At 58.9% G+C, this 27,274-nt stretch overlaps 2 protein-coding genes across 3 annotated transcripts; one reads left to right on the top strand and one right to left on the bottom strand.

Moving 5' to 3' along the window:
- Positions 1-1,341: 1,341 nt before the first annotated feature.
- On the bottom strand, positions 1,342-7,962 carry BMP15 (bone morphogenetic protein 15). 2 transcript variants are annotated; one of them, XM_034441777.3, is made up of 2 exons: positions 4,171-7,962; positions 1,342-3,442 (listed from the first exon to the last, which is right to left on the bottom strand). In XM_034441777.3, exons 1-2 carry the CDS (start codon positions 4,496-4,498, stop codon positions 2,589-2,591), a joined length of 1,182 nt encoding a protein of 393 aa, XP_034297668.1. In that variant the 5' UTR covers positions 4,499-7,962; the 3' UTR covers positions 1,342-2,588. The 2 variants fall into 2 exon arrangements, with proteins under 2 accessions (XP_034297668.1, XP_034297670.1); XM_034441779.3 differs by having other exon boundaries at positions 1,342-3,439.
- Positions 6,134-25,675, top strand: SHROOM4 (shroom family member 4). The gene is made up of 12 exons (XM_034441767.3): positions 6,134-6,170; positions 7,790-8,520; positions 11,705-11,856; positions 15,214-15,345; positions 16,555-18,670; positions 18,849-18,910; positions 19,458-20,141; positions 20,452-20,552; positions 20,634-20,895; positions 21,289-21,460; positions 21,695-21,976; positions 22,845-25,675. Exons 1-12 carry the CDS (start codon positions 6,134-6,136, stop codon positions 23,112-23,114), a joined length of 5,001 nt encoding a protein of 1,666 aa, XP_034297658.2. The 3' UTR covers positions 23,115-25,675.
- The last annotated feature ends 1,599 nt before the right edge of the window (positions 25,676-27,274 follow it).

Below are 27,274 nucleotides of genomic sequence, written 5' to 3'. Positions count from 1 at the left end.
GCAGTGGTAAAACCAGACTCCACAGATGCTCCATGGATAAAGGATAACTGAGGTGTGAAGCAGGAGACAGAAAAGCTCCTCTCTTATGGAACACCAAGCCCTTCTACTCCTCCTGTGCGATAGCTGCCTGTTGTTTTCCCGACAAAAAAACGAGTCAGTGAGACTTCCCTTCTGTTGCTTAGCATCTGTTCAGGACCCACTCCTCCTCCTGGCCCTTTCTGAGCCTGCTCATCTCTAGCAGACTCCTTCTGTGAGTCATACCCAGAACTGACAGGACTTGCAATTAGGTCCAACCAAGCTACAGTGGAGCAATTGTGGTTTGGAAACAGTGCAGCCCATCACTGCCTTTGCTCTGCTTTGCTTTAAGGGGTGGAGGTGGAGGAGGGGTTGTTGTTTTGTAACTACGTATGTTCACAGTCTATTATTCTACTTTTTCACAAGTAATTTTACTAAGACAGATATCCTCACTCCTTCTTCTCTTACCTGAAAAACGTTGCAATGATTTCTTCCCTTGTTTTTAGCCCATCTCTGTAACATTGTTTTGAAATGTATTTCTGACACTGAAGTATTAGGGTTTTATCCAATTTGTGCCATCTGCAAATTTGTTCCTCAAATGTTCTTGCTGATAGTCTGTGCTTTAGTACGGGAACATTTCATCCTTCATCTTCCTTCCGTTATAAACCATTATGTGCTTAATAGTGAATGGCTCACATTCTGCAACCAGCCGGCACCTGAGCTCTGTGGCCTTCGGGGAAGCAAAGACCAAGAGAGCCAACCAGAGGCCTGAGCTCTTCTCCTCAGGGGTTGTATCATGCCCATTCCAGCTGGGACTGCAAAGCAGGGATGGCCGATATTGGGGAGTTGGAATTGCTTCCCCCCCTCAATTGCACCCAGTTGCCAGTTGGAAACATGCTGGGTAGCCCACCTTGTTGCCCTTTTGCACAGATTCCTGCTTTGCCCCAGATCAGCCCTATTGGGAAGAGAGGAACAGCAACTGGTGGCAAGAGCTCAGGCCGCCTGGGTGGCCACAGAGAAGTACCTATGAGCCACGAGTTGGGGAATGGCTGATTCTGTGCTGCAGATGTAACAATCGCCTGGCGGAGCTGAATTGTGAGTCAGTTACAGTAATAGAGTTGGAAGGGACCATGGAGGTCATCTAGTCCAACCCCCTGCTCACACAGGATATCTGTACTAGGGATTCGAACCGCCGACCTTTCTGATCGACAAGTTCAGTGTCTTAGCCACTGAGCCACCTAGTCAGATGGGCTAGTCTGGGCTCCTCCCCTCTCCCTCGTCCAGCACCGTTTTTCCTTCTTCCCCAAATCAGAGGCTTCATTCATCTTTAGCAAAACAGAAACTACATTTATTGCAGGATCTCATTTAAATATACCATTTAATAAATAGAAAGTTTTATCAAGTTATCAGTTTTTTCAGGCCAGGTAGGCGACAGGTACAAACAAGTAAGGGTGAAGAGAAAGACAACTATGGACAAGGCCTTGGAAGCGTGGGGAGGGCCAGCGGAGGGGGAGGCCTGCTCCATCATCCAGTGCATGAGAAGGTCAAGGCCAAGTCAGGAGCTCTCTCCCACCCAAGACTCCACCACGCCCAGGATGGGAGGAGGCAGCTCCCAGGAAAGGCCCAACCAACTAAGCCCCCAAAAGCCATCTCTCCTGGGCAGGGCCCCAACCCACTGCGATGCAGCCACACCCCTAAACACCTTCTCCCTTGGTTTAAAAGTCCCCTTTGCTTCCAGAACAACCTTCTTAGGGAGCAGAGCACCTCCAGGGGGCTCTTCCCCCACCCGAAGGTCTTCTTCTCAAATTCTTTCAGGAATTCACTGCTTGACATCTCCCGGGGTTGCAGACAGGTGTGAGTGTGCCTTTATTTGCAGTGTGAGAGGTAGAAGCAGCAGAGCAAAGAACTGGCCACACAGCAGCACCCCTTAAGCAGCAGGAACAGAAAAGGGGGGTTCGAGTAGTCCAGAGACCACACAGCTCTTGCTGGAGGAGGGGGCACTGGCTTGGGGGGGAGAGAAAAGGGCCTGTGGGGGGGAACCTATGGCTGGAACACCTGCACACCCATTTTTTTCAGGCTGGGCTGCAGGATACAGGATACACCCTTCTGGGCCAAAAGGGACGGTGGCCCCCGGCATCAAGAGGCTTATGCAGGCAATGAGACCAAGTGCTGGTGAGGGAAACCGGAGGGACCCTTCATGCCTCAGCACGACCCCAGGACAGCCGATCTTTGCATCTCCTGCCTCCCATGGACCCACCTGCTTCACCGCAGCCCTTCCCAGGAGTGCCAGCTGCGCTTCCTTCAACTGTCCTCCACCAAGCTCTGGCAGGGTGAAATCATTCCAGGAGTAAAAAGGAAGAGGAGGAGAATTTGCCAACCTGTGCATAAAAATCCTTTTGTAAAACAGCCCAACCAAGGTGCTAGTCCTCTGTGCCCCTCAGAAAGAAGGGTCTTGGATCCAAGTGAAAAGTTGCCAAATGCCTTAAAATCTGGAGTCTTTCTCGGTGAGGCAGTGGGTGGGAGCAAGCGGAGGCCCAGGGAAGGAGGCAGCTTGTTGCCAGAGATGAGGCTGCTCACCGGCAGGTGCAGGACTTGGCGATCATGTCCTCATACACCTTGAACAGGATGTTGTTATTCTGCTCAATCATGAGGACGCCCACAGGGCTGTACTCGTAGGGCACGCAGGACGGGCGAGGGATGTTCGGGTCCACGAACTCGTTGATCAGATTCTGGACGATGGCGTGGTTGGGGGAGTTGTAGCCATAGCGCAAGACCCGGGGGCACGTTCCCTTGCAGTACTGAGGCCGGTATGAGTGGGGGGCAATGATCCAATGGTCCCAGCCCAGCTGGCGAAAGGTCACACGGAAGGGGTAGAGGGCACACTCGTTCTGCTTGGTGCCAGGGCGGCGGCGGCTGTAGCGGGGCAGATCCAGGTCCAGTTTCTCAGCTCGGCGCATCCTGTGGACACGGGCAGAGCTCTGGCGGAGCTCCCCTCCCACGGGAGCCCGGAGGGGTTTCCAAGTGTCATTGAGGTAGAGCAGCAAGAAGGGATCCTCCAGGGAGGGGGGGCTTCTCTCACCAGGCCCACGGGGAGAGCCCCAGGCCCATTCCAGAAAGGCGCAGGCGTGATGCAGGCGGAGCAGGTGGCTATTCTGGGCAGTCCAGGACCACGGCTGGAGGTGCGAGGAGAGGTCCAGCTCCACCCAGCTGTCCGCAGCAGATGTGGTGGTGGAATTCTTCAGCAAAGCCGGGCTGACCGCCACCTGTGGCAGGGCGCTTCCACCAGGGAGTGGGGTGGCTGTACACCAGAGGGGGCCGTGAGGCGAGGATGGACGCTGAACGTAGACAGCAACAGCTCTGACCAGGCGCTGGGCTGGCGTTTGCACTTCCAGGCGGTAGTCAAGGGCCCAGATGAACCAGGGGCCTGCTGGTACAAAGAAGGGGTCAGAACTGGAGCAGAAGAAGGTGCCCGGCCCAAGAGCCAACCTTAGGCCCCACGGGGTCCCCAGCCTTCCTAAAGAAGAGCCCCTGCCCATTCTCCTGTGATGCCGTTAGTCCATCTCCCCAATTGGGGCGGGCTGCATGCCACTTTTGGGGCATCCACAATAAAAAATCATAGAAGCTGCTTTCACCCCCAGGACCTGCTGAGTAGAACCCCCCACCCCACCCCAATTCTGAAGACCCTTCAAGAGCCTAGCAGCCCTCAGCCTGGGGGAGGCAGCAGAGCCGTTGGAATAAGGGTCCGTAAAAGAGCCCCATTTCAAAATATTCCGTCACTGTAGTGTGCAAGACAGACTGCAGCTCATGCCGCAGATGCAGAAGGTGGTGCATGAACCGCCCGGCCAAGGAAAGCCCCTTCTTGCTTAGAGGCAATGCACCAGAGCAGGGCAACCCGGTAGGGCTGGCAGTCTGGGCTGCAGGCTGGCAACTTCCCTGCTGCCCGGGCAGCTGTCCCACCCCGACCGGGTGCTGCGGGCCGGGGCTCCTCTGGCCAGCGGCCTGCTCGAGAGCGCGCTGAAGCCCAGCACACGGCCCTTGGCCTCCCCCAGGACTTGCCGACTGCCACGCCCTTCGACCGGTCAGTAAGGTCGAGCAGGCGCCGAGCCCCAGCTCCCGTAGCAGGCGGCCCCGGAGAGGGTCCCGGCCCCAGCTCACCTGCCCCAGCCTGGCGGGCCTTGGCCGAGGGCCGGACCAGGCGGATGGTGTTGCTGGAGAGCCGTTCGTCCCTGCGGGGCCGGCCGTGCCGGTCCGCCACGCTCCGGTAGAGGTTCCGCATGTAGCGCAGCGGCTGTCCGCTGGCTCGCCTCCGGCTTCCCCCGGGGAGCCAGGATCGCGGGGGCGCCTGGCTCAGGAGCATTTGCATCAGCGGCAGGGAAGGGGCCCCTTCTGCCTCCGCCGCTTCCCCCGCGCCTTCCGGAGCCTGCGCCAGGGGGCCCAGCAGGGCCAGGAGGAGAGCAACGCTCCACGGCCGCAGCCCCGTCATGGCGGCCCTCCGGCTGCGCTGAAGCGCGGGGTCACAAGGAAGGAGCCGGGGAGCCCAACGGGAGCATCGTCTCCCGGGGGGGAAAGCAGGGATGCGGGCGAGCCTCACCCCCGCACTCCCATGCTAGGCTCCCCGAGCAGCCACGGCCAGGCCAGCGGGCCAAGAAAGCTGCGCCAGGCGAAGAAGCAGCGCGCCGGCTCCGTTTAAAGGCGGGCCTCGCTCCCCCTTAAAGGGCCGGGGGCTCCTGCCTGCGGGCTGGGCGGCCGAGGCGCCGGGGGCTCAGCCCACTCCTTTGCTCGACGGCGTTTCCCTTCGAGAAAAAGGCCGGCCCTTCTGCCACGGAAGCCATCCTACCGCCGAGTCAAGCCTTTGGGAAGGCGGGTTGTCCATCAGCGCCTTACTCTCGCCTCCAGACCACAGCAGGAATGGGAAGTTATGTTCCGCTGCCCACCGGGAACTCTGGGATTTGGAGTCCAGGCACATCTGGAAAGCCACCCCCGTTACTCGAGCTGTTTCCTGCTCCCCCTTGTGGCGGACCGTTGTGACGACATCAGCTTAAAACGACGCCCTCGGCCTTCCTGACCCACAAAAGAACGGGACCCGCGTCTTCCCAGGGCTGCCTTTGCTGGCGCTCATGGCTCCAGGCCAGCACTGAAGGATGCAGATGCAGGAAGGAGGCCTGGTTTGCATGCAGCCGGGCTGACTCCACTGAAGAGGCCCAGCTGCCTGGAATCTCTGCCCTTTGGTCAAGCCTGCCAGGCTTCTATTTATCTTTCTTATTGGAAAGGCAGGCAAAATTATTTTGTGCTAGCCCGCCTCTTTGCTCTCCATCCTTTCCCACCTTCTGCAGCTTCAGCTAAGCACACTTTGATCCCCAAGACACGATGCCGGGGGGAAAAAAATTAAGCCTTTATCGTTTTGTGCAAAGTGTTTTTACTGGCTTGGTGAATGTGGCACTTTTGTGTGTTTTGTGTATATATAAACCTGAGTGAAGTGGCTCACCTTCCGTGGCTTGTTTTCAACATTGGCTTCTACAGGGTGATTAAAATCTATCCTGTACAAACCACTGACAACAATAATTCGTTATTTATTTAGGCCTTTGTACCTTTCAAAGGTATAAAATCAAAGTTATAAACAAAATAAACAATCCTAGCCGAATGCATTGAACAAGGAACATAAAAGCAGGGCAGAATAAACTCCAGGGGAGGATCAGACCCACCAGGGTAAAAGCATCAGTAGAATGGTTTCAGGGCCTTTGGGAGCCACCATCTCTCCTCTCCTTTGGCCCTTCGAAGGCAGAATGGAGCCTCTCCCCCTCGGCTCCAATGGCACAGCCCTTCCCGCCCCTTCTACCCCTGGCACCAGCATTGCATTCCCAGGCAGGGAGTGTCTTTCCGCCTTTAGGCTGGACCCAAAATTCGAGAGGGGGGCAGGCTGAGCTAGAGAGCCTCCATTCCCGACTGGAGCAGCTGTCTGGGTCCAGAGCTTGGGCATCTGTCTTCTACAGTGGCCCAGAACTGTCTCCTTTCAGGGGTAGCAGGGCCCTCTTTCTTCAAGTGCCTTGGGGTGGCTCTGAAGAGCCCTGGGCCAAAGCAGGGGAGACATTTGAGCAAGGGTTGCCCAGAGAAAGAATTCATGGCAGAGAGCAGGGGGAGCGGAGGCACCCCACCAGGTGAGGGCAGCCAAGGGGATTCGGCAGCCAGAAGCAGCTCGTCAGTTCTGCTGGGGCAGCAGAAAGGGATTTCCTCCCCACCATTGAATCTCTGGATGCCAGAGGAACTCCAAAGTCCAGGGTTCTGGGCTTTTCAGTCATTTTGTAAACTTCGTGTTTAATCCACAAGTCTTAAAGCTGCCAAGGTTGGAGACCCCTGACAAAAAAGCACATCCTTGCCAACTTACCAATGGGTTCTGCAAGGAGGGGAAATTTCTGGTGCTCAGCCAAGCTCTTTCCCAGCACAAACAACAATCCAGAAACTTGCTCTCAAGTTTGTGTCTAAACCTCTTATGTACATAGACAAACTTCATGCCTCTGATGTAGGCATGAAGTCAATTACATGCCTGAAAATGACCACTCCAGATTCTCCATAGGTCAGCCGAGAAACGCTCAATCGTTGCAGCCCACAAAGTCTTTGGGACCCCTAAAGATCAGCTCAAATTGGTCACAGCAGAGCGTGTGAAAATTACCAGTTTTGGCAAGATTCTCTTCTCTCCCTCCCCCGGATTTTGACCACAGCCATCAGCTCAGGCTGACCTTCCCCAGGCCATCCAATGCCCTGGATGAGCTCTCCAAGGGAGCAGCCCAGGGGTGAAATCCAGCAGGTTCTGGAGAACCGGTATAGGAGATTTTGAGTAGTTCGGAGAAATTGGCAAATACCACCTCTGGCTGGTCCCAGAGTGGGGTGGGAATGGAGATTTTGCAGTATCCTTCCCCTGCCATGCCCACCAAGCCACGCCCACAGAGCCGGTAGTAAAAAAACCTGAATTCCACCACTGGAGCAGCCAGCCTGAGGAAAGGCTCTCTCTGCCGGGCTGAGAGAGGGCCAGCTATAAGGGCTCTGCTCACACGAGCCAAAGCAAAATGGCCCAAAATGGTGGCTTGGCTCCCTCTGCACGCTGCCTGCTGCCTTGCACCCCCAGCTGATGAATTCTCTTCCCCACCCTGACATGCTGGATAAAGGGCTTTCTCACCCTTGGGAGGTGGAGCTAAAGCAGCCTGCAGGAGGAGGGCAGCTTTAGGCCTGGCAGCAGGGGTGAAATCCAGCAGGTTCTGACAGGTGCTGGAGAACTGGTAGCGGAAATTTTGAATAGTTCAAAAAACCAGCAAATACCACCTCTGGCTGGCCCTAGAGTGGGGTCAGAATGGAGATTTTGCAATATCCTTCCCGACAGGCCCACCAAGCCACACCCACAGAACCGGTGGTAAAAAAATTTGGATTTCACCACTGGGTTGTACACAAACGATGCCTGATGCTTGTAGAAAGCAATTCCAGGATGGAGCCAATCTGGGCACTGCCCAAGCCCCCCCCCTGCAGTCCCAGGCCCTCTTGCACTGAAGGGGACTGGAGACTTTGCAATTGACAGCATATTTCCTCCTCCTCCACACAAATCTGGAGACTTTCCCTGCTTGCCAATGCCCAGGACTGTGGTGTTCTCTGAGCCAAGGGGTGGCACCTACTCTGTGGAGCAGCTGGGGAACAAAGGAGCATTCTGGGGATGCCCGAATGTGACTCCTTCTGCTGAAAGAAAGTTGGCAGCGCTGCCCCTGAGGGCCAGGCTGGGTGGCAAAACCAGTTTTTAGCGCTCAGCACCAAGCCAGGAAACCCGACTGCACCAGCAAACCAAGCGACCTCTTGGCACCGGGGCTACCCTTGGAGGTAGGTGCAGAGCGCTTTTCAGCCTGGATCTCCTCCCTCGGCCTCGAGGCGCCTGAAAAAGCCCTCCTGGACACGGGAAGGGATCACCCCGGCGGGCACAGCTTCATCCTCAAGCCTGCTCCCAAGGCCTCCCCGCTCCATATCTTCGCCGTGCAGGGAGGCGAGGATGCGCTCGCTCGGAGCTCGTCTACACCGGGCCGGCACGGGCTCGGCCCCCGCCCAGCACAGGAGTCCGCGCGCCAAAGCAGCCCAGCGGAGGAGGCGGAGCGGCTCCGTTGCTGGGGGCGCGCCTCGGCCGGGGCGTTGCAGGATCCGGGCCAGGCCGGCCCGGCCGGGAGCCTCCGCTCGCCCGCGACACGCCCACCGGGGGCGCCTGCCGGTCCGCCCTCCAGCAGGCAGAGCTTAGCGTCGCGTCGCGCCGCGTCCCGTCGATGCCGAGCACCGCCGCGGGTCAGGCCCGGGACAGGGGAGGCTGCCATGGAGGGGCCGTCGGGACAACTCGAGCCCGACCCGTCCCCGCAGGCCAAGCTGGCCAGCCGCCTGCTGGTCTCCTTCCAGTACCTGCACGTGCAGCTGGCGGGCGGCGCGCCCTGGGGCTTCACCCTGAGGGGCGGGCTGGAGCACGGCGAGCCGCTCATCGTCTCCAAGGTGAGTCTGCGGCGCCGGCCCGGCTCCCCTCCGCCCGCTGCCTGCGCTGGGAGGTCCGGCGCGAACCGCAGCTCTTTGTCTGCCTGCCTGCCTGGAGTCCGCCTTCCCGCCCAGCCGCCTCTCCCCCTCGTTGCCTGGGCGTTGCTCGCCCTCCCCGGCGGCCCGCCTCGGTCCCTCCCCGCCTCCGACTCGGCTGGAGCGACCCGCGGAGCGGGTGGGGGGGGCAGCTGGGCTCGGCCAGAACTTTACGGCGTTTCTGGGCGCCGCTCCGCCGCTCCGAGGAGACCCCCCCTCCCCGCCCTCCCGCCGTGAGAACTCCGCCGACTCCCCGCCCCGCCCCCGCGAGTTGCTGAGGGGTCCCTGAGGACGAAAGTGGCCAGTGGGCGGAGCAGGAGTCCGGTCCGGGGCTCTCCCGAGAGGAGGGATTCCCGGGCCGCCTCCCTGAAAGACGGCGGGGAGGCTCGGCTCGGGGCGCAGAGAAAAGCCGGTCGTCAGGCGAGACCTCGCGGGGCTCCGGCCGCCCGCCCGCCCAGTCGGGGGAAAGCAGCGCTGGGGGAGGGCAGGACAAGTTCCTCGTGGCGACTGCCACCCTGGGGGGTCAACCCCGGCCCCCTGCGGGAATTTCCCCAGGAGCCTCTTTGGGGGGCGGCGTGTTTCCCCAAGGAAAGGGAGCTGAGCCTCTCCCGTTGCCAGCCGCATGCCAGGCTTCCCCCGGAGGGAGCCCCAAAGCCCGGTGCTGAGCAGTAACAGCCCCGAGGCAGCGAATGAATGATTAACTGCCCTTGTGTGCCGGCAGGGCTGGAGCTCCTAACAGGCAACTGGGTGGCTGCCCTGGGCTGGGAGGCTCTGGGGAAGAACCAGGGTTAGCTTTGGGGGGTGGGAGAGGAGGGGGCTGTGTCAGGGTCCCTTTCGCCACCGCACAAAAATGCCTCATCTGTCGGGTGCCTCTCCTGAGCCCCCAGCTGCCCCCAACCCTCCTGGGAAGGGCTCCATCTTTCCAGAGGAAATCCTGCTGGGGCTGGTGGGGGGGGGCAAGAACTCTTCTGCCTGGGGAACAGCACCCTGGGAGTCCATGAAGCCTGCTTCCCCTCCGTGCTCTCTTTCCGTGCCTGTGCCAACCTCCTGAGGCTGCTCTGCGCAGATGGCTGGCATCCACCGATGCCTACACTCTGCACTGGCATGTTTATGGTCGCTCCTCTGCAACGCCTGAGCCACAATGCAGCCATCGTGTTCCGGTGTGGGGATCTTTGCCTCACTTGGGCGCTCTTTGCCCTAGTCAAGAGGTATGGCCCAAAGGCTTTTCCAGGCACCCAGCCCCAGAGGGCTGACCAGTCTGGAGTGTGGGCCTTTGGGGGAGCCGGGACTCACTCACTGCCCCCCCTGCCCCAGGGCAAAAAATGCTCCCGCTAGGTCTGATTCCAGACCAGAGAAGAGTGACCCTTTATTCCGTCTGGCAAAATCGTGAGCAGGAACAAGGATTGCTTTGTGTAATAATTAGCAGCCGGCCGGCAAACTCCCTTCTCCCTACGGGACTCGAGGCTGCCTCTCTCAGCTTCTTTCCGGAGAGCTGGCTTGCTGCTGCTTATCCCTCCAAGCATCCAAGCTCAGTGGGGCCTGCCCCACCCGGCTCCCTGCAGGATCCTTCTCCTCCTGCTGGAGCTCCTAGGTGGCCAGGAGCACAGGAGGGACTGGTCTCCCACACTTGCTTGGTCTTTGTGCGTTAGAGGCTGGGCTCTGACGCACAGAGAAGGAGCACCGGGGCTGGGTTGAAGGCACCAGTTGTGGAAAAAGCCAGGCTAGCCTGTGTGCTGGGAGCTCCTGCAGTCTCCGTTGGATTAAAGGGCCACATTGGGGTTCCAGTTTCTGTGTGGAGGGCAAGAAAACTTTTCTCTGTGCAGAAAAGCTAAAAGTTATTTTGGACTCCTGGAGAACTAGAGTTGTGCGGGAGAAACGTCAGGCCACAGCTCTCTGCTGGAAAATTGTAACCGCCTGGCTTCAGGGTGGGAAATGAAGCTCCCAGTCTTCCCAGGAGGAACAAAGAGAAGCCCACCTGGGACTCTCATCAGCACAGCCCACAAGCTGCTCTCCACGCTTTGCTTTTGGAAGAACAAACCCAGCTTCCTACCAGGTCTCCAGTCAGTGGGAGCAATGTCCTGCTTCTCAGATTTGAGAGGATGGTGGGTGTCTAGACCAGGGGTGGGTTCTACTTATCTTTATTACCAGTTTGCATTGCGCCCACGCGCTCTTCTGCACACGTGCAGATGCTTCTGCGCATGCGCAGATCAACTTTGATGACGTCTGGGTCAGTGGGCGGAGCCTCCCGCCAGTTTTACTACCGGTTCTTGCAAACCAGTCTGAACCGGGGGCAACCCACCACTGGTCTAGATCCTCTTGAAACCAGGGCCTTCCCTGCTAGAAGGGCAGCTCCAGAACTCCCCCTCCATCTGATTAAGCAGGCGGGCAGTCTCGGCTGCACCCAAGGCAAATGGCTGCAACGTGGAACCTCTTGAAGGGTCCCTTCCCATGGCCCATCTCTGAGGCTGTCCAGCCACTGTGCCTGAAGCTGGCACAAGATCTCTGTGAGGAGCTGGACCAGGTTTTTCCTCTTGGAGGAGGTTAACTCTGCCTCCTCCTGGCTGCTTCCCCTCCTCTCGGCCACTGGGTGTGGCTCTTTCCCTGCCATGTCTCCAGGCCTTGTGGGCTCTCCGTTTCCTGTGCCCAGCACAACTGGCTCTTGTTCAGCCAGACCACGGGGAGCCCCTGCCCTTTCTCTGCAGACCGTGTGACCGGCAGGGAAGGGCTGCCCATCCCACTCTCTTTCTCGGCTTGGGCCTCAGCCCTGGTTTTGTCTCTGGGCAAGGGCGCAGGCTGACACCTGCAGCAGCATTGACTCTACAGCCACTCTTTGTGGGGGCTGATCCTGTAGGAGTCCTTGAGGGGATCCTCCGGCTGCTGCCTCCATGGTGGATCTCCTTTGGTGAGTGGGGGGACCTTCTCCCCTGCGTGAGGGGATTGCAGCAATCCCCGTCTACTGGAGAGCGAGAGCCGATTCAAATCATTTGTTGTTTCTTATATGTTTTTGCTGTGAGCTGCCCAGACGGGCATACAAGCTGGTCCCTCAGCCCAGCCGTTGTCCTGCAGTGGCTGGCAGGTGACCCTTCCCGCCTTGTCTCTACCCTTCCAGGTGGAGGATGGGGGGAAGGCGGCCCTCTCGCAGAAGATGCGCTCCGGTGATGAGCTGGTGAACATCAACGGCACCCCACTCTATGGCTCTCGGCAGGAAGCCCTCATCCTGATCAAGGGCTCCTACCGCACGCTCAAGATGATCATCCGGAGGTGAGCACACACGCGCGCGCACACACACACACACACACACACACGACATCAGGATACTGCCCACACTGGCCTCTCCTGCCAGGGAAGAGCTCTTCCTGAGTGGTGCGTGGCTTTCCTCTGGGGCTGGGGGGGGCCACTGTTCTCGCCACAGCAAAAGAGACGGGGGGAAGGGGCTGCAGTCCAGTCTGCAAGGCTCTCCTTCCACAGATTTCCAGTTGTGGGGAAGGGGGGAGGCCTGGCATGTGCCTGTAGCTCCTTGAGCTTGGCTGCAGCTGCCATCCTGTGGCAGGAATTTGGGACTGCACACCAATTTGAGTTGGCAAAGGCAGTGTGAAGCACCTTTTGCCTTGAGCAGAGATTGGTTTTTTTAAGAACTCCTCTATTCTTCTCCTGCCTCCGAAGCATGCCAGTCCTTCAGGCGCTTGAGGTTTTAACGTTGCAACTAGTAAGAACTGAATGTCTCTAAAATGCAGAAGATGCATCCTCGCATGGGACGATGCTGTCGGCAGGAAAACCTGCAGGGCAGTGGTGAAATCCAATTTTTTTTACTACCGGTTCTATGGGCATGGCTTGGTGGGTGTGGTGTGGCTTGGTGGGCATGGCAGGGGAAGGATACTGCAAAATTCCCATTCCCACCCCACTCCTGGGGGAAGGATATTGCAAAATCTCCATTCCCACCCCACTCTGGGGCCAGCCAGAAGTGGTATTTGCCGGTTCTCCAAACTGCTCAAAATTTCCGCTACCAGTTCTCCAGAACCTGTCAGAACCTGCTGGATTTCACCCTTGCTGCAGGGTTTTAGGTTTTGCAGAGTGCGGCCTCTCTTTTAAGAAACAGAAAGTACAGAAAGACAAATAGATGCTTTCTTTATTTGTCTGGGATTTCTCTACACAGACAGATCAGTTCCAGGTCAATCCAGCCTGTTTGAGGCCCCGGCTGCCCTTTGGGGGATCATCCAAGAACTGGCTCGCTCAGCAGTGAAGCCAGCAACCAAGGAGGCTCCTTCCATCTCCTGGCCTTTGCAGCCAGAGCCAGCAAAGAAGGGGGCTTTTGCTCTCTCTCTGAGCACCAGGAGCTCCTGCTGTTGCTGCTGCTGCTGCTGCTGGGAAACCGAAAGTTTCTGACCACGTTCCTAAAAGCAAACAGGCATCATTGATCCACTCAAACATACCCCTGAAACCGCTGCGCTTTCCCCTGGTCTCCCTGGGGAAAATGCTGAGGTACCAAAAGGCTCCAGAAGCCCCCCCTGGGGATTCATCTCTCCCTTCTCCCCACCACTTGCATCGCTCGAGGCAAGTTTGCATCAATTCAAAACAAAACAATTCAGTAAAAGAAAGGAACTGCAAACAAGTGAAGGCCCAGCAGAGTTTTGCGAGGCCGAAGCCAAGAATAGCCAGAGAATGGGGGCCAGCAGGTCTTGTGGGAGGGGCTTCCCCCCCCCAGTCTGCCTGCCACTGAAGAGGCCTGGTTGGTCACTCTGGATCCAGGGCTGGTCCTGGAAGGATGAGGAGCTGAGATGACCTTCTGGGGTTTCAGGGTGTCCTGATCAGATGCCCTTTGAGTTACACCAGGCAGAGGGCCAGTGGCTCCTACGCAGCCCCCTTCTTTGTGGGAGTGGGGCTGGCTGGGGAAGTGGGTCCCGGGAGGGGCGGGAGGCTGCAGTAGTTTGGGCAAACCTCTTGGCTGCTCCAGCCTGTAGATCTGAATCAGTTTGGGATTCTGGAGTCAGGAAGGTTAAAAAAGTTTTATTTTTCTTTTTTTGGGGGGGGGAGAGGTTCTGGCCTGATCATCATGGAGGGGGCACCAGAATAACTGGACTGTCTTGGGAGTGGAGCATGGGTGGGGGAGTCTCTTTTGGCACTTCTCCAGGCTGCTATTCGTAGAGTTCACCGCCTTCCAGAAACATAGAAGAGCTCCTTGCCCTTTGCAGTGAGGCAGGGGTTGTGCCTGTGGCCCCACGGCGCCTCTGCTCCATCTCAGCCCCTGCTTCTTCTTTGCCCCCAAATTGAGCTGGCAATGATCTCATCCTTCCTGTACTTTGTCCCAGCCACTTCCTGTGGGGGGGGAGGGGGGCAGTCCTGAAGCTCAGCTGGAGGCTTTCAGCAAGAGGCATTCTGGAATTCCCCCTCTCCTCCGGCCAGGCCAGGCGCTTGCCCTCCCCATCCTGCAGATCCTCACCCACCCACTCCTCTCCTAGCAGGCAGGTGGCCCAGGGCATCGGAGCCCTGAGGAAGAGAGGCTTCCTCCCCCCCTCCCTGCCTTGAGGGGAGGGAAGGGGCCGCTCCAAGAGGCAGGAAGCCCCTTCCCTGGGGTCCCGGCTTCTGATATTGCCGCTGCCAGCAAAATTATCTGCCTGGACATCACTTCCTCACCGCTTCCTGGCTGGGAGGAGATGAGGATGGGAACTGGCTCCAGGAGCCTGGAGGAGGCAGGAAGCCCTCCCTGCTGGGCCGGCCACTTCCAGTCCCACTTAGCTGCCTGCAGTGGCCGGCTGGGCTGGGCTGGATCCTGGGCACAGCTGCCTTTCCAGACCTCACTAAGGCTTGCCGGGGACAGGTGTGTATTGAACTTGCAGGGTGGGTGGGGGGCTCTCCTTTCCATGTCTGATTGTGCATGGCTTTGGGGGTTTTTTGGGGGGGAGAGCTAACTTGACTGGAGCGATGGCAATGAAAAGCCTGGGTCCCGCCACAGGGCGTGGGGCTCAGCTTCTGGGTGGACAGAGGGGTGCACACGGCTCCTGCTGATGCCCCTCTGTGGGTTCTCGTCTGGTAGCTGCTGGCTTCATGGCACGGTTAGCATGTTTGTGCCAGGCAGTGCTCTGGCTGCAGGGCCCCCTTCCCCTGCCCTGCCCTCCTCCTCCACTCTGTCCTGCCCCGGGGGGGGGGGGGCTCTTCCTACGGACTGGTCTTGCCTTGAAGGAGTGGCTCAGCCTCGGTGGCACCAGCCAACAACAAGGCCAGAAGTTCCCACCTGAGCGTCCGCTTCCAGCAAGAGGTCACCGTGGCTTTTGTTAATGGCATTCGGCTGGGCTGGCAGGAACTGGGCAGATGTGGATGGCCGCGAGGCACCTTGGCCCTTGGTGATATGGGGCACGGTCTCTGTCTTGTCTCTCCTGGTGCCCCCCTCCTCTGCTCCAGAGCACAGCTTGCCTTTCAGGCAGGGGGCAACCATCCAGCTGGGTGGGGCTGGGAAGGAAAAGGCCCGGACCCCCCTGAGGGAGCAGCGGTGAGCCAAAGAGAGGCTTGGGAGGTGGGGAAGGGCACTCTTGGTCGCAGGGCAGAGGGGCAGCTGGCTTCACCCAGCAAGTGTGATGCCCCACCGGGTTCCTGCCCCTCACTTTCCTTTTCTTTGCCTGGAAGGAGGAACGTGCCAATCATCAGGCCTCACTCATGGCATCTAGCCAAGCTCTCCGAAGTCCGGACTGAGGGCACCGCCATGACCTTTACTGCTGACCCCCTGAATCTCTCCTGGCACTTGGGCTGCGAGACGAGGTGAGCGCCAGAGGAAAGAAGGATGGGGGGCTGGGGGACAGTTACTTGGCCCCTGACGGTCTTCTCCATCAGAGGGCAAGGTGCCCTTCTCTGGGCACAGCCGGCTTTCCCCTTGGCATCCCGGGCTGAGAGAGCACAGCAGGATTTGTTGGTGCTACAGGGAGGCGATGACCAGCTTCCGTTGCCCCACCTGCTTTTTGTGCCCAGATTGGGAGGACAGGGAGGGTCCCGGTTGCGACCACACAGCTCCAAAGGCGCCTCTGCTAGCCGGCTTTCCTGTAGGGCTTGTGGGGCAGCCCCAGCGCCTCTTCTCTGGCCAACTGGCTCCTTCCCAGCACTCTGGCTGGAGTGGGCACCATTGTGCCCATCCTGAGCGCTCCTGAGCATGGGAGGTGACTGGGCATCATTTCCCCGGGAGGCCTTGGCTGCCTTTTGTCCCATCAGGAAGGGGCCGTCCCAGCACCATGCAGGCCGCCAGCAGGCAGAGGAGTTCTCCGGGCGTGGTTGTTTCCTTGCAGACAGTTCATTACTCAAACTAGGTAACGTCACCAAGGACCCTCCCTTCGACCCTGAGCTACAAATATTCCCCTCCAAGGGAGCAGTGGCTTCAGCTCCTTGCCAAGTGGGCAAAAGGAGCTGCCAAAACTCTCTGATGCAGCATGGAGGGCAGTGCCTCTAGCCTGAGGAGCCTGGACAGGACTTCTCTTGGAGGAGCTGCTCCTACTCGTCATCCCCCGGATTGGGATCGGTTCTTTGCGGTGCAGAACACACAGCCCCCAGTTGGCACCAGCTGTCCCGCGGGAGCTACAGCCTGTCAGCGGCTGGACAGAAAGGGTTACTCTGGATCTCTGGGAAGACTTGGATTTGATGTGCCCATGATGCCATCGCTGCTGCTCCTCCTCAGTGGCAAGCAGGAAAGGCTGGGTCCTTGGTGGCACCTCGGGTCGCCCTTCTTGGCCTGAGCCCCAGTGGATGGTGGGACACTCCCTTCCAGGCAGGGATCAAAAGGAGCTGGGGGCCCTGAGAGGGAGGGCAGAGGGTTGAGGGAAGTCAAGTGACAGCCTGGGGGGGGAGCTGGGGGGCGGGCCAGTGGGGAGGGCTGCTGCTGCACCATGAAGCAAGGAACCATGGGTCAGAGTGCATTGGGAAACCAGGCAGGGCTACCCTGCCCCTGTGACGTGGGGGCCTCCCCTTTCTTCCCGCCCCCAGTGACCTGCCTTTGCCGTGGAACCCTCTCTCTCCCCACTGCACCACAGAAAAGAACAGCTCCCTCGGGAGCATGGAAAGTCTGGACCCGGCCAGCCAGACCTATTATGAGGGCAGCCTGTCCCCCATTGACCAGGCCATGTACCAAAGCAAGCGGGACTCTGCCTACAGCTCCTTCTCAGCCAGCTCGAGCACCTCCGATTCTGCGCTGCGACCTGAAGAGGCCGGCTCCGTGGACGGCACCCAGCCCGGCCAGCTGCCAGAGCCTCGCTATCTGCAGACGGGAGGAGAGCCTGCAGGCCTGCCGTGCCCAGGTTCTGGTGTCCGGTTACCCTCCAGCGTTCAGTCGGGCTCTCTTCCCAGCCCTGCCAAAGCAGCCACCGCCCCTCCCTACCCACCTGTGAGACAAGACAGTCTGCGTGCGTGTAACTCCCTGCTGGAAGACCCAAGACCCTCGATCCACGCAGGTTGTTTGTGTCCCGAGAATCGGTGGAGCTCGGACATCTCCCTCTGCACACCTGGCCGAGATCCCCATGGGCCTGGGGGACAGTTGGCCACCACAGGCCCCCTGAAGGACACTCCATTCACTGACCAGTACTACCTGCTGAGCTCACACACAGAGTCACACTCTGAGATGAAGAAGAGCCCACAAACCTCCCCCTCGCCTTTGGCTGAGAGCCCCAGAGACTCCCCTGAAGAGAAGGGACACGAGGTGGAGCCAAATAACTGTGCAGAGCCCCCTTCTTCCTGGAAGGCTGACTGGGCTGGGCCCTTTGGCCATCGCCACAGCGTCCCAGAACACCTGCTGGTGGCCCAGTTGCAGGCCTTGGAGGTCTCCCGTGGCCAGGAGGGTCCTCGCTGGACAGTGTCCCCGCTGCACAAGGAGCTGCAGGCTCCAGAGCCACGTCTAAATCTGGACCAATGCAGCCAGAAGCCCTGTGAGCCGGCAGAAGAGCTGGATTCCCCCCCAACCACAGAAGACGGGTCCCCTTCTCCACGGGACGCTTGCATGGCACTGGGCAAGCCCCAGAGCATCCTCCTGACTGATTCCCCACCACTGCCAGCGTTTGGCAATGCCAGCACATCCCGGCCAGGCTTCCAGGCAGCCCCCCGCATGGATCATTTGCCAGACACTGAAAGGGGCCTCCCAGCTACCCAGAAGACCCAGCATCGCTCTGCACAGATCCGTCGGCGCAGTGATCGCTTTGCCACAAACCTGCGGAATGAGATCCAGTGGCGGAAAGCCCAGCTGCAGAAGGCCAAAGGTCCCGTGGGGCTAGCGTGCGAAGAGGAACCTGCCCCACAGGCAGAGGAGTCCCCCGCCCACACCGCAGCTCCTGCCCTGCCTCCTCCCTTAGGGGAGGGCAGACCCCTTGGCTCCTCTGGACTGCTGGCTGTGTCCCCTAAGCGGTGGGGCTCTGAGCTGAGCGTGTTTGGGGAGGAGAGAGCCCCAAGCAGCCCCCAGACGACGCCTGGGGACCTGGTGCCCAAGGAGAAGCCTCTGCCACCAGCCCATGTGGGAGGATGGGGAGGCGGCCGCTGGCGCTGGTCCCCGGAGCACAAGCTCCAGCCTCAGGAGTCAGAGCCAGGGCTGTCCTCACAGCTGCCTTTGGAGGAACCCGGCCTTTTGCCTTTTGCCGACCGACGGAAGTTCTTTGAGGAGACGAGCCGCCTGCTGCCCGCCAGGCCCTATGGCTCTCTTCAGGGCAGGCCTGACAGCACACGGACCCCCGAGGCAGAGAAGCCGGGAAGCGCTGAGCACAGGGACTTCCGGCGTCACTCCCTTGACCAGTCCTACCGATGCCCACCTTCGCCTCCCGTCTACCAGGATTTCCAGCCAGAGATTGTGAGGTTTTGCAAGTCCCTGGCTCAACCCGGAGTGGACACTGAGCATTGGTGGGCTCTTCCTTGCTCGTGCGTGATCCGAGAGGCCTGCGCCTACAGCTTTCAAGATGAGTGCGCCATGCTGCACTCAAGGAGCATGCCAGTGCCACCCAGCCATCGTGCCCACCATTGTCACCCCTGTTCCTGGAGCTGCTGCAGTGAGTGCTATTGCCCAGGTCAGCAGAAACTTGTGGAGGATGGAGGTCCCTGGCAAGCAAGGAAGCCTTTTCAGGTGGTAAGTTGGATTTTCAATTCCCACCAGTGGGGGATGGGGGAGAGGAGCTCAGCTGCTGGGATGGGCTTTCACTGGCTGCCTGGCCTCATCCCCTTTGCCCAGGCCAGGAGGGCAGAAGGTCAAGGGGCTCTGTGGCCCCTTCCAGCCCCTCCCCTCACTCTCCTCTCCTGCCTCCCAGGAATTCCCCCCGGATGAATGGGAGCCCCCAGCTGTGAACAGAGCAAGCAGCCACGCTGTGAGGTAAGCCAGGCAGAACAGAAACAGGGTTGACCCTAAAGAAACCGGTGGGGTGGCATTCTATGCTGCCTCTTGGAGGGTGGTCTCTGAGGGCCTCTCAGAGAGGGGAGGCCCTAACCTGTGCCTGCTTCCCTCACCCTCACATGAAGGCCTGAGAGACAGCAGGCAGGGCGCATCTCCTGCGAGAGACGATTTGGAGCCGCCGGTCATCCTGGCCGGTCTCCCCTGTCGGGCGCTCTGATGGAAGCACAGGCCTACTTGATGGGGGAAGGAGGCCAACTGGGCACTTGCCTTTGAGAAGCAGCTGCCCTGGGGAGGGGGGAAGCCAACTTGTGGCACTGAGGCAGACCCCAGCTTGGCTGCCATTAATCCACTTCTGTCTGGCCAAGTGAGGGGCCTTGGCCAGAATGAGTGGACCCCAACAGCTAAGAGACCCTCGTTCCCTCCTCAGAGCAAGTGTGCCTCGATGAGCAGCCCCCACCCATTGAGGGCGGGAGGAGGCAGCTCCCACCCACGCTCGTGTCTGCAGTCCCCTCCTCTTTTTTTCCAGTCAGCTCCTGCAGCACCAGGTGGCCTTCACCAGGGTCAGCCCCTTCTGGACCTGCTTTGAGCGCACCGAACCAACTGGGCCCCCTTTCTGCCGAGCCCCATCCACACACAACTTCTCCTGGGATTGCAAGCAGCCAAAGTGGGTCACGGAGAAGGGGGGCTCGGAAGGGGGGCTCAGCGAGCCCCACAAACCCCCCTTGCGTGGAAGGGCCTATTCGGAGAGCCACCTCTGCACCGAACCTGCCGGTGTCTCTGCAAGGGAATGGCAAGAAGCCCCATTGGCCAAGGTGCAGGAAACGGCACCAAAGTCACCACCATGCCAAGCCAGAAGAAGGGGGCCCCCACCTCCACGCCCTCCCCCACCCAACTGGGAGAAATACCGCCCAGCCACATCACACCAACAGCTTCTCCCTGGCCAGGCCAGCCTGCCCGTTCATGTGCAGGACTCCTGGGCCCCGGACCAGCCTGGTTTCGAAGTGGCCAGGGAGCGTTCTCAGAGCCTCCCTGCGGACCAGCTGTGGCACAATAGGCCACAACTGCAGTGCCTGCGGCTGCCTGGTACAAGACCCGATGGTGCCCCTTCCCTCCCAGGGCAAGACAGCCCCCACTACTACTGCCACAGGTCACCACCCCGGACCTGGGAGTGGCTGATGGCTGAGGCAAGTGACCGGAGCGCCCCATCCAGGCAAGTAGTCTTCCGTTGGTTTCTGCTGTCCTGGGTCCCAGAAGGGTGGAGGGTTGGGAGGGGTGTCCCCAGGAAGCTGAGCCCTTCCCGCACAAACACCAATGTCTAACATGCCTACTTGAGGCGCAGGGAGGGCAAGAAAGGGGGCCATGCCAGCCGTGCCAATGAGAAGGCGCTCCCTGTCTCTCCTCTTCCCTTTAGGGCAGAGAAGGGCGCAAATGTCCCCTGTAGAAATCGGTCGCCCTCCAGCTCTGCCTGCCAAGGGAACGGCCAGGCCTTAACAAAGGATGGGTTGGTTCTGTGCTTACAGGGCGGCCAGTTCCTCGGAGGGGGCAGCTGCCAAGGAGCCTTCCCGGGTTGAGGAGCAGGAGATGCCAACCGGCAGCCCCTCAGAGCCGCCCCTTACCTGGCGTGAGTCTCTTCCCTTTGGGGCATGTCATAGGGTAGGTTTGGAGGGCAGCACTGCTGGCTTACACATTCTGTGCCCACCAGATCCCCAACAGGGTGTGCCTGTGTCCCAAGATGCTGCAAGAGAGAGTCACAAATCAGGGCCACCACCCTTGCGCCTGAATTCGGAGGAGCTGATGAGAGACGTGGCAGGCAAGGACCGCTCTCTGGCTGGAGTGCTGAGCTCTGGTTTTGGACTCCGGTCAGCAGCTGAGGTGATGGGTGACCTCTTTGCTGAAAGTAGCTGCCCTCTCTGGCCAAGGCAGGGCTGGTCACTGCTTGGGAGTGGTCCCAGCTGCCCTGAAAGGTAGGCATCTTCAGGCTTTTCAGATGCGTGGGGGGGGGAGGGAGTCATATGCAGAAGAGTCAGGCAAGTCAACATGAGAGCCAGCATGACCCCTGGCTGCAACAGTGAACCTGGCTTGGGGAGAGGTCCCTTGGGTGATTCTGGCCCAAAGATCAGCCTTCTCACAGATTGCTGGGATTAGAAAACCGGGGGGGCGGGGCGGGGGGAGAGAGTAAGCAGGGATGTTGCTGCCCTGAAGCAATGAGAGAGGAAGAGGAATTGCACAGGCTGATGCAACTGGGCTGCTGGAGCCTCCTTTTCTTTACAGGGATGTTGTGGCCCCCCCGCAACGATATAAAACCAGCCTCTTTTCTCCCCCCCCAACCTGTACCCCCAATGCGTTCTTTTGTGCAGGCAGCAGAAGTCTCCCCAGTCTGCCACTGGAGGGAGAGCGGCCCCCTCCTCCTTGGCTTACCTCAACCTGTTGGCGGGCAAGGCTGAGCTGCTGAACCAAATAAAGGACCGCTCTGAGTTGGCTGCAGCCTCTTCAGAAGAGGAGCCGGACCATGACCTGGCTCAGAAGAAGGTGAGCTTACCCCCACCCAGCCCAGCTGCCACCTGCAGATCACTGAGCCTGAGAGTCCAGGGCCTGAGCAGCAAAGTTGCAGGGGATTGGCTATGGGGGTCCTTGGCTCCAGATGGGCACCAGGAGCTGGAGGGGTCTTGCGGGAGCATCTGCAAAGCCCCAGCTGGGCCGACAGCCATTAATTGGAACTGTCTCTCCCTGGAAAACACAGCCGCTGACCTCTCTGCTCTGCAGGTGCAGCTGATCGAGAGCATTGGGCGGAAGCTGGAAGTGCTGCAGGAGGCCCAGCAGAGCCTGCAGGATGACCTCAGTGCCAATGTGGCCCTTGGCAGAGAGGTGGAGAATTACATCAAGGGAGCCTGCAAGCCCCATGAATTGGAGAAGTTCCGCCTCGTCATAGGCGACCTGGACAAGGTGGTCAACCTGCTGCTCTCGCTGTCTGGGAGGCTGGCCCGAGTGGAGAACGCCCTCAGTGGACTGAATGTGGAGGAGGAGGAGGAGGAGGAGGAGGAGAAGGTGGGCATGCAAGGGGGTAGGGAGGGCAGGCTGCTGGGCAGGGTGCTGATGGTACAGAAGAGGCTGGCTGGCCCGTCCTGGCAGAGCGGAGCTTCCCTGCAGCTGAGCTGAGCTGGGTCCTCCGTTGCTCCCTGTTGCGACTCCTGGCTTTTTCTGCTGGAACACCCCCAGTCCCAGACAATGGCAGAGGCCCACTCCTTGCCTGCTGGGCACAAGGTGGTGCTCTGCCCAGGAAGGCTATGCCACTCTTCCTTTGGATAGAAACAGCCATGCCTTTCCACAGTCCTGGCCTTCCTGTTCATCAAAGGGTACCCAGCCAGGGGTGAAATCCAGCAGGTTCTGACAGGTTCTGGAGAACCGGTAGTGGAAATTTTGAGCAGTTTGGAGAACCAGCAAATACCACCTCTGTGTGGCCCCAGAGTGGGGTGGGAATGGAGATTTTGCAATATCCTTCCCCCAGGAGCGGGGAGGGAATGGGGATTTTGCAGTATCCTTCCCTGCCATGCCCAAGCCACGCCCATCAAGCCACACCACGCCCACCAAGCCACGCCCATAGAACCGGTGATAAAAAAAAATTGGATTTCACCATTGTACCCAGCCCACTGCTGATGATTCTGGGCTGCACAGCACTGCTTCACCGGGGCCTTGGCAGTGCCAGTCCTGGCAACTGTAAGGCCAGGAGTTTGCGGTGCAGCTGGTTTTCCCCCCTTTCCTGCCATGGTGGGAACTCCAATGCTGCTTCTTGGATCCAGCCCTGGGCTCTGCAGCCAGCTTGGGGCTCCTTACCTGAAGAGGTCCCAGGCGTGGCCAGCACTGACCAGGTCTCTCTCCTCCTCCTCCTCCTCCTCCTCCTCTCCCCTGCCCAAAGATGGCCCTCCTGGAGAAGAAGCGGCAGCTGACAGCGCAGCTGGAGGATGCCAAGGAGCTGCAGGAGCATGTGGGTCAGCGGGAGCAGCTCGTCTTTGCCACCGTCTCGCGCTGCCTGCCCCCTGAGCAACTGCAAGACTATCAGCACTTTGTGCGCATGAAGTCCGCCCTGGCAATCCAGCAACGGCAGCTGGACGATAAGATCAAGCTGGGTGAGGAGCAGCTGCGTTGTCTCTGGGAGAGCCTGCCTCGGAGGCCCAGGAAGCCCTAGAGGAACCTGGATCCCACCGGCTGGGGTGAGGGCTGGCTGCAAACTGCAGGGCCTCTGCAGCCTTCTGTCCTCTACAAAGAGATGATGCCTTTTGCCAAAGAGCTGTGTCTGCTCCTGCCCTCTCTGGCCAAGGAAGAAGCGGCCACCCGCGTGCCTTTTGCCACAAAGATGGCCCCTCCTGCAGTTAGGATCCAGAAAAGATGGCTGCGGGACTCCTGAGTCACTGGAATGAAGCGGCAGTGGGGGTCCTCGCAGCCTCTCCACAAACTACCCAGCTGGCCAGACGAGGTGACCCCGTCCCTTCCAGGGCCCACGCAGCCTTGCATGGACAAAGTCTCCCTCTCACAATACTTTCTGACCCGTTGCTCACCTTAAGTGCCTACAAGCCTCAAAGATCCCTTTTCTGCCGCTCCATGTTATTTATTTTCCGCTGTTGCTATGTTAGAGTTTGCTTCCAAGTGAAATGTGGATCTGGATCTGGGTCGGGCAAGGGCCTGGTGGCCAAGAGCATTGGCACGGGCTGTTTCGGAGCCCATGCCCACAGCGGCTTTCCCGGAGAGTCCTGCCTTGGCCCAAGGAGCCCTGCCAGTGGCATCGCATCTTTGTTGCGTCCTGCCCATGTCCCCAACTAAGCCCTGGGGCTGCTGCTTCAGTCTTCCCGTGGGAGGGATCAGGCTGAGAGCAGCAGCAGCAGCAGCCAACTTCACGGGTCTCACCTTGCCCTTCTCCTGCGGCTAGGCCTGCGTGGGCTCAGGTGGCAGCTGTCCAGCAGCAAAACTGGGCCAGAGGGATGCCCCCTGCAGCACCAGGGTCAGGTGAGGATCAGGCCTGGAAAAGCCCGGCTGTGCAGTGGGGTGTGGTCAGACCCCTAAGCCAGCAATGGTGGAGGGACAGCAGGCATATACCCAAGCCTGCCTTTCTCGTGAGTTATGGGCTGGCTGCCTTAATTGATCGACGGGATCAACGGCCAATCCAGCCCCAGTTACCAGCTCTTTCCCTCGGCCTTGGCCAGACAACCCTGACCTGGGAGAGGGTCTCCCTTCCACCTTCCTGGCATGGCCTAAAGCTGAAATTCCCTGGCAAGAACACTTGGGGGGGGGTGGAGGGTGAACCGGGACTGGATAGCAAGGGCTTCTCTTCCTACCTCTCCTGTATTTGCGGCAGAGGAATGTCTTGGGATCCTGCCATGGCTATTGTGACTCTAACATCCTCTTCCTCTCCATTGTCCTTGGCCCAGTGCAGGAAGCCAAGTTTGCCTGGCTTAACCTCTTCAGCGCTGGGCTGCCTGGAACTCACAGCTGCCCGTTCTCGCTTCGAGGAAGGGGAATAAGACCCCGGCCGGGCTGCCTTAGCATTCTGGGCCTCGAGAGGAGTGAAAATCCCACTGCCTGGGCTCCCAACAAGCAGGGAAGGAGGATGGCTTGTCCCTCTTTAACCCTCCAACAGGGAGACTCAGTTTTTCCAGGCCAGCTTCTCAACGTGCTGCCCTCTAGAACTGGGACTGTAGCTCCTGAACGCTCCAGGTCGTCAGAAGGTGGCCAAGCTAAAGCCAGTGACCCAGGCCACTTGGGCTTTGACTGCTTCCCGCCTTAGGCTCCTAAGGAGGGGCTCGCCATCCTTCTTCTGAAGGGCTGAGCCGGCCTTTATTCTTTTGGAAAATCTGGGCTTTGAGGGACTTGAACGCCTGCCTGTTGGTACCTTCTGGAAAAATAGTCGGATACGACAGCCCATAATCACTAACGGGCCCCTTGGTAGTTGCTCTTGGTTTCTGCTTTAACCTCTGCTGCTCCTGTAACGGCCCTGGGAGTGGGTGCGCGTCCACCATTTTGGAAGTTGGAGTGGGGAGGCAGCAGCCAAAGTTACAGGTCAGCCTCTTTCTGCTTTGCCCAGGCAGAACTTGGAAATTCGCCCTGTCTTCTTCTCCAATCTGACCTCCTGCTGCCTGCTCCCCCCCCTCCTCTCGAGTATTTCTGGCTTGCTCGAGACGGAAGCCTTTTGTGGGGAGTTGGCTGTAAAAGCGTGGTGCATTTACGTGTGCTGAAGAGGGGTCAGGTTGCCCAGTGGCTCTCCAGGCCCAGTTTCTGGCTGTCCAACACAGGGCGCTGCATCGAGTGGGAAGGATCTCTGTGCAACTGGGGACCTTGGCGATTACCAGCTTCCCCTTCCTCCTCCTCTTCCGTGTCTCCCACCTGCAGCTCCCTTTACTTATTGGTAGGAACAGGGTTGTTCCCTGCCCATTTCTGCCCCTCTCCCTGCCTGGCTCACTCTGAGCAGCTGCTCTCTACCCAAGCAGCCCCTCCTCAGCGCAGGTGGAACCCAAGTGCCAACTCTGGAGGCATGTTGCTATGTGATTAAATGCTTGAGTTGCTGGCTGTAATTTTGTGCTTCCTACACACCAAAGAATCTATGGTTCCTGTCCAACATTTCCACAGCAAGATCTCTTCAGTTGTGTTTCCAAAGGCACCACCACCTCCAGCAGCTTGTGCCTTGGCTATGGTTGCAATTATGGGAATGGGGAAAAAAGCAGAATTACGTGTTGCATTAAATTGGTGCTAATTGGGCCCCCGGCTCTGTGTGGCTTCTGTTGGGGGGGGGGCAGGAGCATCCAAAGCAACCAGCCTGCTTTGAAAGGGGGAAGATGGTTTTTATTTGTATATAAGGCACATGAGATGGGGGAGGGGGCTTCCCACTTCTAAGGGAAAAGCAGCTGGCAGTTTGGCAGGATTCGCTTGCTCTGAGCAGAGGCAGAAGGCTCACCAGGTAGCCTCTGACCACAGGCTGGGCAACTGGCTAGATTTCCAGGACCGAGTCCTTTGCATGATGGGCTCCTCTCGAGGCTTCAGATGATTCATGGAGGCAACAGCCTTGGAAATGTGGGCAGACGTTCATGTGCAGGATTGAGAATGAGGCCAGGCTGCAGCAGCCCTGCGCATTAGGGGCCGAAGGGATGAAGAATGCCTTGCAACCCTTGTTGCAGAAAAGAGCCAGAGCATGGTGTTTAATTGCAGCAAATTCCAAGGCTGGAAGGTGGAAGCTGCAGAATTCAAGGTCGCGGAAGCACATCGAAGCACGGACTTTGGGCCCTCATCCGTTGATGAATATGACACGGTTGACCTTTAATGGCCAGCCAAGCTTTGCCCAGCCCACCTGCCCTTTCACCAAGGGAAATTGGGCTGGCAGGGACTGTGCTGCCTCCCAGAGCTCCCTCACCATTCACCACAGCAAGATGCTTGATTGGGAGGGGAGGGGTGGGCAAGCCAGGCTTTAAAGACTGAATGGTTCTGCCTCTGTCCTGTGGTGCATCTGGCTAGGACCATCAAGTCAAGGGGAAGGCAGGGCGGGGCGGGCTCTTGTCTGAAGCTGGAGCAGACCCCCAACATGCTCATACCTGCTTTGGGAACTACTGCTGACCTCTCCCTGCACAGTGCTTGCCTCAGGGCAAGAGGTCACCTGGAGGGTCATTTGCCCAAGGCCCTTTCTGCACACAAGGGGCTTTGCCCAGGCTAGGGGGCTGCAACCTTAAACACTCAAAAGAGCCATTTGGACCAGGTTCCCAAAGAAAAGAAAACACCGGGAGCCACAAAACCCTTCCTGTGCCTGACTTTCCACAAAATTAGCATATGTAGTTGAATTAAATGTCCTGTTTTCTTCTGAAACTTTTCTTGGATTTATCCATGGTTGGCCTACCAGAGGTTAAGAAGCTCAATAAATTGTGTGCCGGCGGGCGTTGCACATTGGTGGTTGTGACACATATTTTGAGTGATACGGAGCGCAGTGAAAGAGCCACATGCAGCTCCAGAGCCGCAGGTTGCTGACCCTGGCCCAGGCAGACCCACCTGGCTGCTCCTTGGCTGGAATGGCACACCTCAAGTCCCCCTGGGCCATTGCCTGCCTCTTCCAGCCCCTTCCGTCTTCCTTGGCTGGGTTCTTAGCTGCCCTGCTTGCAGGATAGATAGGTTTCTAGAGGGGCCCATTTCCCACAATGCCCTCAGCCCCACTTGCTGGCCTGCTAGAGCTGGAAGGAACATACATTTCTCGATTGGCTGGAGGTTATGGGAGATGAAGGTGCTTTGACCAATGGGGCTCTGGAGGCAAGACTCTGTGCCTGGTTGCCGAGATGAAAGGAAGGTAGAACCGGGGCGCCTGGAGGGAGCTCCAAC

This window comes from Pantherophis guttatus, chromosome 12, assembly GCF_059756535.1.
Source record: "Pantherophis guttatus breed Tessera chromosome 12, ASM5975653v1, whole genome shotgun sequence".
NCBI lineage: Eukaryota > Metazoa > Chordata > Lepidosauria > Squamata > Colubridae > Pantherophis > Pantherophis guttatus.
This window is presented reverse-complemented; position numbering and strand designations above follow the sequence as displayed.

What these genes read in the sequence shown, in the direction of transcription:
- BMP15 (XM_034441777.3), bottom strand. Translation starts at nt 4,498, where the DNA reads ATGACGGGGCTGCGGCCGTGGAGCGTTGCTCTCCTCCTGGCCCTGCTG. An exon ending in GGCCCGCCAGGCTGGGGCAG is followed by an intron (nt 3,443 to 4,170) that starts GTGAGCTGGGGC and finishes TCTTTGTACCAG; the next exon opens with CAGGCCCCTGGTTCATCTGG.
- SHROOM4 (XM_034441767.3), top strand. Translation starts at nt 6,134, where the DNA reads ATGGCAGAGAGCAGGGGGAGCGGAGGCACCCCACCAG. An exon ending in AGCCGCTCATCGTCTCCAAG is followed by an intron (nt 8,521 to 11,704) that starts GTGAGTCTGCGG and finishes CTACCCTTCCAG; the next exon opens with GTGGAGGATGGGGGGAAGGC. An exon ending in CTCAAGATGATCATCCGGAG is followed by an intron (nt 11,857 to 15,213) that starts GTGAGCACACAC and finishes TTTGCCTGGAAG; the next exon opens with GAGGAACGTGCCAATCATCA.